The following is an 8,354-nucleotide window of genomic DNA, read 5'->3' as shown; positions in this document are numbered from 1 at the left end:
TTCACATGAAAAGAGACCCTTCCAAGACTGAGACACAAGTGCATGTCTTTCCACAAATGTAGCAGAGTCAGTGTTATGCAAAAACAAATGTAGGGGAATTCCTAACATCATAATAGTGTGGAGTACAATTCAAGGACCAGGATAATTGAACACTGTAGATCATGTTACAAGCCACAAGAGGTGTAACCATGAAGCTGGAGGTATGTATTTGTCCTATAGAAAAACCTTCCACTTATTCCACAGTTTGTTTCACCAAGAGTTTGAAACAATTCCAGCTACTCTCTCTCTTCCAGGGCAATATTATTTTCCCTCATAAGCAAGTCACAAATTAAAATACTAAGTAACGATGCACTTTGTGTTTCACATACACTTCTCCCTGTAGCCTGACCTATAGATTATGTTGATTACTTAAGAATCTCCAGTTATCAGTTTGAGGGTTGACAGCTTCTTGTCCCAAGAGCAGGCCCAGTATTATTCAAATTATTATATAGTTGGGAAGCCCGATGTGCACAGTTACAACACTTACATTATAGGAAGTCCTCTATAATTACAAATAGCTTATTAATACATTTAGCACAGTCACAAACACCTCAACTCACTAAGTTAGATAGTGATACTATAGAACGTACATCTGCACATCCATATACTCACACCATCCCTTGCAGAACCTGAAATGTTAGCTGTCATCTTCCTCATCACCATGACCTTTCCCTTCATCACCAGTAGCCATCATTCTAGCACCTCCCAAGGACTACATCTCTTTCTCCTACCACCCAAGGCTGGGATGTAACTTTTATAATATGATATGCTGATGCCACTGTGTTTGATGCATATTCACTAGGGGATTTTCTCTGTTTCCTTATTTGTATTTTCTGAGCTTACTAATGTTGGCGTGTTCTTCTCCTATGGATTAGTATATCAATGATCTCAACTTATTATCATATACAACAATTTGTTACCCTTTTGTAGTTAGGTATCTGCGGATGTAGCTCATGTACCTTTTATGTATGCCAATTCATTGCCATGACACTCTTATGGTTGGATCATGTACCTATGGTGAGAAATTCTCCTTAAATACTCTGTTTTCAGCTCCCCAATACTTGGTGTTTTCCATTGAGCCATTTATCTGTTTAAAGTTTATCTGTACAAAGTTAATAGGTCTCAAGCCTTATGTTAACTTGCTGAAATTAATGTATTACAAGATACGGCCTGCAGATACCTTGCATTACTGCTGAATATAATGGAAAGCAGTGGATATACAAAATGCAAGCTAGCCCTGTGGGTTACATCCGTGAGAGTTATGTTAGGACTGAAGAACAAAAGTGAAGCGGATAGAAATCTGTAATAGTTCCATTTATTAATACATATCTCACAAATACAATATCAACGCATTCTTGTTGGCATGCTAGACAGAGGCATTATTAAAAAATTCCTATTTTTTTAAAAAGGTTTTAAACTTTTGCTTTCCCCCCAAAAATATTCCGTATGCTTGTTTTTTTTGTTTTGTTTTGCTTGATTTGACAATGTATTTGGTGGCTGTAACATCAATGGGGAAAAAAAAAGAAGAAAGAATAGAAAAAGAATGAAGGCCGCATTACAGCACAATTTGATTAGTTCATAATTAACTAATAAAAAATAAAAGAAGCAAAATTACTGCCTTCACGGTAAGCAACAACACAGCTTAATAACAGTATTACACAGGTTCAGGTTCAGAGGCAAAATGCACTAGACAGTCTACTGGCATACGCACTAGGCAAACAACATTGAATAAGAATCAAAGATGTAGTAGAACATCAGGAATAACAGTTCCCTTCAAGCACAACATTATAACATTATTTTTCAAGTATCTTTATGTTATGTTACTGATTTCGTGTGTTTTTGGGGCGGGGGTATTTGTGGCGAGAAGATGAAAACCTTAGTAAAGCAGTAAACAAAACAAGAAACTAAGATTTATTAAAGCAAAATAATATATATTTCATATACTGGTTTAAATGAATGTGTGCAACATTTATTAACCATGGTGAAAGGCTATTTTTGCCCTCCAGTCACTACATGCACAGCCTGATCAATGGCGTTAATGGATTACCATTGTTAACTTACAATGCAACTACTGTATGATCAAGAACATACACATAGTGCCACCATATGCAGAACCTTTAAGATGGAGTGTACAGTACTGGATGCTGAATGCTTCAAGCTACTCTTGGTGGTGCAATAGTACTTCACGGAATGGTACACTACGCATGGTACAGAGATTAGAAGATGGTGTGTGTGTGTGTTTGTGTGTGCGTGCGCACGCGCGCGTGTGCGAGAGAATGTGCTCTAACATTCTTTAAAGTCTTCCTAGATTTCTGCAGTTCCTGATTTTGAGACAGGCTCTGTATGTCACATCTCTGAAAGATTAGGGAAGGAGAGAGAAAAAGAGATTAATTGTTTTAGCTGCCAACCATTTTCACAAAGAACTTTCTCTTTTTTTTTTTTTAGTTTTAAAATATATTCAGAGGAAACAAAATATTAATAAATTATATGTTCAAGCAATGTTGCAATTCCCCTCTTTCCACCAGGCAATATATTTGGGAGGGGGGGGGGAGCAAAACCCACAGCTAAAGGTCCCATTCTTGATAAAAACGTAAGATATCCAGAATCTGCTATCATGAACCATGAACAGTAGAGCAAGGCTACCAAAATACCTTGTGGACAGCACACTGTATACAAAAGAGAAAGGCTCACCTTGTTACACCATCTCATACTGATTGGCAGTAATAAATCGGGACAGACAGCATGCCAGCAGCATTCCAATCAACTATTGGGGGAAGGAAAAAAAAAACCACACCCGGTGTTAAAGTCATTGTGATACATAACGACTTTGCCAAATGGATTCTTTGGTAACTTTTTAAGAAAACGAAAATGTGCTGTTCCATTACAGGAAAGAAAATGTTTATGTTCCAGAGCCATTATGAACCCACAGAATTACTACCACATTTTAAGTGGAGCTCAAATCTGAACAGTGGTGTAAAAATGGCACCTCTTTCTTCATCAGATCTTCCTCCTGTTTGTAATCAGTGTCCCATCTGCTCACGTTGGCAATGAAGTATGTTTTCACTACTTTTTCTCCTGTTTGCACTCCCTGGCCAGCAAAGCTGAGGGAGAGCAAACTGAATGCTATTCTGGCACACGTATCAAGTTATTGACTGAACTCTAATGTCAGGGTCTCACTTGGTCATATAATCATAGAACCACAGAGCTAGAAGGGAGCACAAGGGTCATCTAGTCTAATGCACTGCCAAGATGAAGGGTTTGTTGTGGCTAAACCATCCAAGACAGATGGCTATCCAGGTTTTGAAAACCTCCAATGAAGGAACTTCCACAACCTCCCAAGGCGGTCTGTTCCATAGTCCTACTGTTCTTACAGTTAGGAAGTTTTTCCTGAGATTTAATCTAAATCTGCTATGCTATAGTTTGAACTCATTGCCTCTTGTCCTGCTCTCTCTGGCAATACAGAACAATTTTTCTCCATTTTTTTAATGGCAGCCTTTCAAAAATTTGAAGACAAGGATCATGTCTCCCTTAATCTCCTCTTTTTCAAAGTAAACATACCCAGTTCTTTCAGCCTTTGCTCATATGGTTTGCATTCTATCCCTTTGATCATCTTTGTTGCTCGCCTCTGGATCCTTTCCAGTTTCTCTACAACCTTTCTATACAGCGGTTACCAAAATTGGACACAGTACTCCAGCTGAGGCCTAAGCAGCGCCAAGTAGAGCAGTACTATCACCTACTGTGACTTGCATGCTATGCCTCTGTTAATGCAACGCAAAATTGCATTTGCTTTTTTTGTAGCAGCATTGCATTGTTGACTCATAGAATCATAGGACTGGAAGGGACCTCAAGAGGTCATCTAGTCCAGTCCACTGCTTATGGCAGGACCAAGTATTATTCTAGACCATTCCTCACAGGAGTTTGTCTAACCTGCTCTTAAAAATCTCCAGTGACAGAGCTTCCACAACCTCCCTAGGCAATTTATTCAAGTACTTAACTACTGTGACAGTTGAAAAGTTTTTCCTAACTCGTGTTTAGGTTGTGATCCACCACAACTCCCATATCCTTCTCAGCAGTGCTGTTTCCCAGCCAGTTACCCCCATTCTGTATTTGTGCATTTGGTTTTTCTTCCTTAAGTGTAGCACCTTACATTTGTCTTTGTTGATTTTCATTTAGTTGGCTATAGCCCAGTTCTCTAATTTATCAATATCCCTTTGAATTTTAGTTCTACCCTCCAAAGTGTTTGCAACTCCCCCAGCTTTGTGTCATCTGCAAACTAGATCAGTATGCTCTTTATTCCTAATAGAGGTCATTAATAAAGATGTTAAATAACATCGGACCCAGAACAGATCCCTATGGAACCCCACAGGTTGTTCACTATTAAAGAGGAACTCCACTGAAAGATGTGAGGGATTGGCATAGGGAGAATGAAAGGCAGAATTTGGTCTGCAGTATCTTTATTACTGATGATTCTGAGTAATCAGGATAGACAGTAGCTTGACTTTTAAATCCCACACTGAGTATGTACAGCTGACACATTTGAATTAAATATACATTCTTAATCACACATCATTATTCAATAAGTGTCAGAGTTAAATGTGCATTGAATGTAGTCCATCTACTGCCCCAACCCAGTATTTCCCTTTCTTTACAAAAGTTATACAATTTCAAAAATAAATGTTAAGAAATTTGGAAATGAAGAGCAAAAGATCTAGGTGATTCTCACCGGCATGTAGTTCTTCAGCCATTCAGACTTCACTATTCTTACCAGCCTTCACTTTGTTCCTTAACATTTGCAAAAATATATGCGATAATGTAGGAGATTATTGGAAATGGATCCCTTAAATAGGATATGGGTTTTTATAATCTCCTGGTAATTTATTCATTTGACCATCATAATTTATTAATATTATCCTGTATATACCAATCACATTAATAACCATACTTTTTAGAGCCACGGTGGTCCATCAACTCACGAGTACAACCAGATTGTTATAGTTCATAACCACCTACAAGGGTGAAAAGAGAGGGCTGCCTCTGCTGAAACATCAATTTTTTTTTTTTTTTGGTAACTTTGTTCCAACAATCACAGACACACTTTTGTTAAAGGGTTGTGTGTGTCAGCTGTTCTATCTCATTCATTTGTATCTATTGGGGCATTCTTTAAGTTAGTGGCATCAAGTCGCTCCCTTTGCACATTTCTAGCTATTGCACGTGAAGGATATCAGAGGGCAATATATGGATTTAAGAATGTAGACCAAAAAGGGATTGGCAACAAAAGCCATCCCTTCTTCTTTGAAACACATGGAGTGCACTCAGCTAACCCCTGGCTGGTTACCCTTCCAAACTGGCTCATTATTCGGTTAAAAAACTTACACTCAGCCTTGTTAGTTAGTAAGTCTACTACATAATTAAGCCTCTCTGTAAAGATCATAACAACAACATTCGTCTTTCCCACCAAGATGATTGTTTGGTTCCTACACTACTCCAAACCTGTGTTACCGCTCATAAGAAGTATTTAGACCCCCCGGGAATGAATGTATACAAGTATTCTTAAGAGTACTACCCTTCTCTAATGTTGATAATCTTGGGACGTCACTGTAAAAAGGACAACTCAGGAACACATCACTTACTTTATAGTGATGTCTGCTAATCTGGAATATAAAATGTAGCAATATCAGATTTCACTCCAACCATATTACTTGAGTTGCCCCAAGAATTTATACTATTGGCATGAGCACATTTGGGTTGGCAAAAATCAGCAGCATATCAATCTGTGCAGACAGCTAGATGAGATTTCCACCGTCACCACCTTTTCCTATTTAAATGCCAGAGAAATCTGAATCTTACCCTATCAGGGCTCTAAGAAAATGCTGATTAGAACAGGGTGCGTCACAAACATGTGTCCTCTTCTTCAGCAGAAAGAGGCTTGGGCAAGATCCAGCAATCAGCAGTGCCGCTCAATGAGTGTCTCATCTTATAGGGATTCATTTTATAAAATGGCCTTTACTCCCATGAACTCCAACTAATATAATGCATTTTTAGCATCTGGTGACAGCATCAGTCTTAGCTCAGGAGTAAACTAGACTGAGTGAAGGTCATGGATAACACACTCAACTCCACCCAGCCGCTAAAACCTCCAGTACTTGATTGCTTGGGGTGAGATTTTCACAGCTATCTAAGAGATTTGAAATTAATGGGATTTGGACATCCAAATCCCGTGCTCAGCTTTGGAAATCCCACCCTACATCAGCAACTCACCATAATAACGTCATAACTGCTAACAAATATTTTTAGGCCTGTGTTAAAGGAGGGAATTTAGTCTGTAGCTCGAGGACTCACTCAGGAATCTTCCTTCCTTTGGGCAAATAATGATGCTGATGTTATCATATGGTGTTATCTGTCTGTGCATTATCTCTCCGTGCTTACGTACTCCAGTTCCTCTGGGGGTGATATTCTCAATGTGGCAGTTTGTAAAAGCCTGTTGAGAACCCATCATGTTCTGCAATGTTACCACTCCAAGGGGCTCTGAAGGCTTCCAGTACTTCCTGATGTGATTTTTGTTTTAACGCAGTCTCACTTTTTGAGAGTTGTACATATGTTTCCATCAGGGTTATTGAAGCTTTGACATAAAGAACAGAACAAAATGTTCCCAATGGGCTATGGGTCATGACTGTCCCTTCTATTACTTTTTAATGCTTGTGATATTTCTGGTTTTATTTCCTTTTTCTCGGTTGACATGCTAGTTCCTGCTCTGTTTTATTATCTTTTTCACTGTAATAATACTTAGTAACTCTGATCAAGTGTTTGGACCTATTTATTTTCAGTAAACTAATTCCTCCCCAGACTCTAATCAGCTCCTCACTGATCTTTTAAAGGGCTAATTTTGCATGCACATCCAATTTTGCTATTTTTTTTTGGTGCTAATCTTATTTCCCTCCTCAGCAGGACTGTGTCCAGCTGTGTCCAGAGTAAGCAAGAACTGTTATTTGAGAAATCGTTAAATTGCACATATTCATCCAATGCTTTTACAAGGTATTAGACTACCACTGAGATTCTACAGGGGCCTACGTCTCAACTGATCACTGACAAATCCATAGCTGGAGCCAGCCTCACTCACCTGTATGTTAGTATTGTTAAAATAGTTATTAGAATTATAAGAATGCGTATGACTTTATGAAATGGTTGTAAGCTCTGGATGCATTAATCTCACGTATAATATCTGTAGCCCATGTTATCAGGTAATATTTAAGTGTTTGCTCTGTAACGGTAAATCACCAGACAGGGGAGGAGCATCAATCAATGTGAAATACTAGTCTCCAACAAGAGGTGTTATCTTCTGCCCAACACATAAGGCCCATCAACACTAGACTAACTATTGTGGTACACCAGAGGACAAAAGACTTGGTTGATTGCTCTCTGTCCCCCGATGAAGAGGAGTGCCTCCTATCAGCTGAACTGGAAGCTCAGAATGGGATAAAAACCTGATTAGAAGAAACTGCATCTCTATGCTACTTGGACTAAAGGGCAAAGTGTTCTAGGCATAAGCAGGAGATTGCCAGTGCTTGGGTTAGTGCCTGATTATTACAGAAGCTTATCTTACCTTTTGAACTTTAAGACTAACTCGTTGGCGTGTGTATATTTACCTGCTTTAATCTTGTAAATATATGTATTATTTCCTTTTCCCAATTAATAAATCTTTAGGTAATTTGTCAGAGAATTAGCTACAAGCAATTGTCCTGGGTGTAAGATCTAACGTGCAACTGACCTGGGCTAAGTGAATGGTCCTTTGGGAGTGGAAGTAACCTAAATATAGTTGTAATTTTTGGTGTAAGGGACCATCTATCACAAATGCTGTCCTATAAGAGTGAGAGTACCAGGACACAAACCCCAAATTGGTTGTGAGTGCTATACTTAGTTTTTACCTGCCAATTATTAAATAAACTCCTCAGGCACCATAACAGCCTAAACAAGGAGTTACAGACAGTCCCTGTGGGTACATTGATCTACCTTGCCACCCAGGTGAGCCTACATTTGTCATAGATGGTCCCTGAGACCAAGAATCACAGCAATATTTAGGTTACCCCCAGTCCCAAAGACCAGTCACTTATTCAAGGTCAATTACCCCTCCAATCTCACACCAAAGACAACGCTTGTAGCCAATCCTATAATAAACTATATACAGATTTATTAAAAAGGAAATGAAAGTAAGGCTATGTTGACAGTACAGCCTATGTCGACAAAATTTATGATGTGCAGGGGTGTGAATATCGCAGCCCCCTGAGCGACATAAGTTACACCAACACAAGCGTTCGTCT

General features: G+C 38.9%; 1 protein-coding gene across 1 annotated transcript in view; it reads right to left on the bottom strand.

The window, feature by feature from the left end:
• Positions 1 to 1,334: 1,334 nt before the first annotated feature.
• The window catches only part of TSPAN7 (tetraspanin 7), a 156,780-nt gene continuing 149,760 nt past the window's right edge, over positions 1,335 to 8,354 (bottom strand). The window contains exons 7-8 of the mRNA XM_067545119.1: positions 2,731 to 2,803; positions 1,335 to 2,393 (exon numbers count right to left, since the gene is read on the bottom strand). Of these exons, the coding sequence (XP_067401220.1) occupies positions 2,735 to 2,803 (69 nt within the window). The 3' untranslated portion in view covers positions 1,335 to 2,393; positions 2,731 to 2,734. The remainder of the gene's footprint in view (positions 2,394 to 2,730; positions 2,804 to 8,354) is intronic.

The sequence above is a fragment of the Emydura macquarii genome, unplaced genomic scaffold, assembly GCF_026122565.2.
Source record: "Emydura macquarii macquarii isolate MOO-44397 ecotype Brisbane River unplaced genomic scaffold, CSIRO-AGI_Emac_v2 contig_1043, whole genome shotgun sequence".
NCBI classification, from domain to species: Eukaryota; Metazoa; Chordata; order Testudines; family Chelidae; genus Emydura; species Emydura macquarii.
Note: the sequence above shows the minus strand (reverse complement) of the source record. Positions and strands in the feature narration are given on the sequence as shown.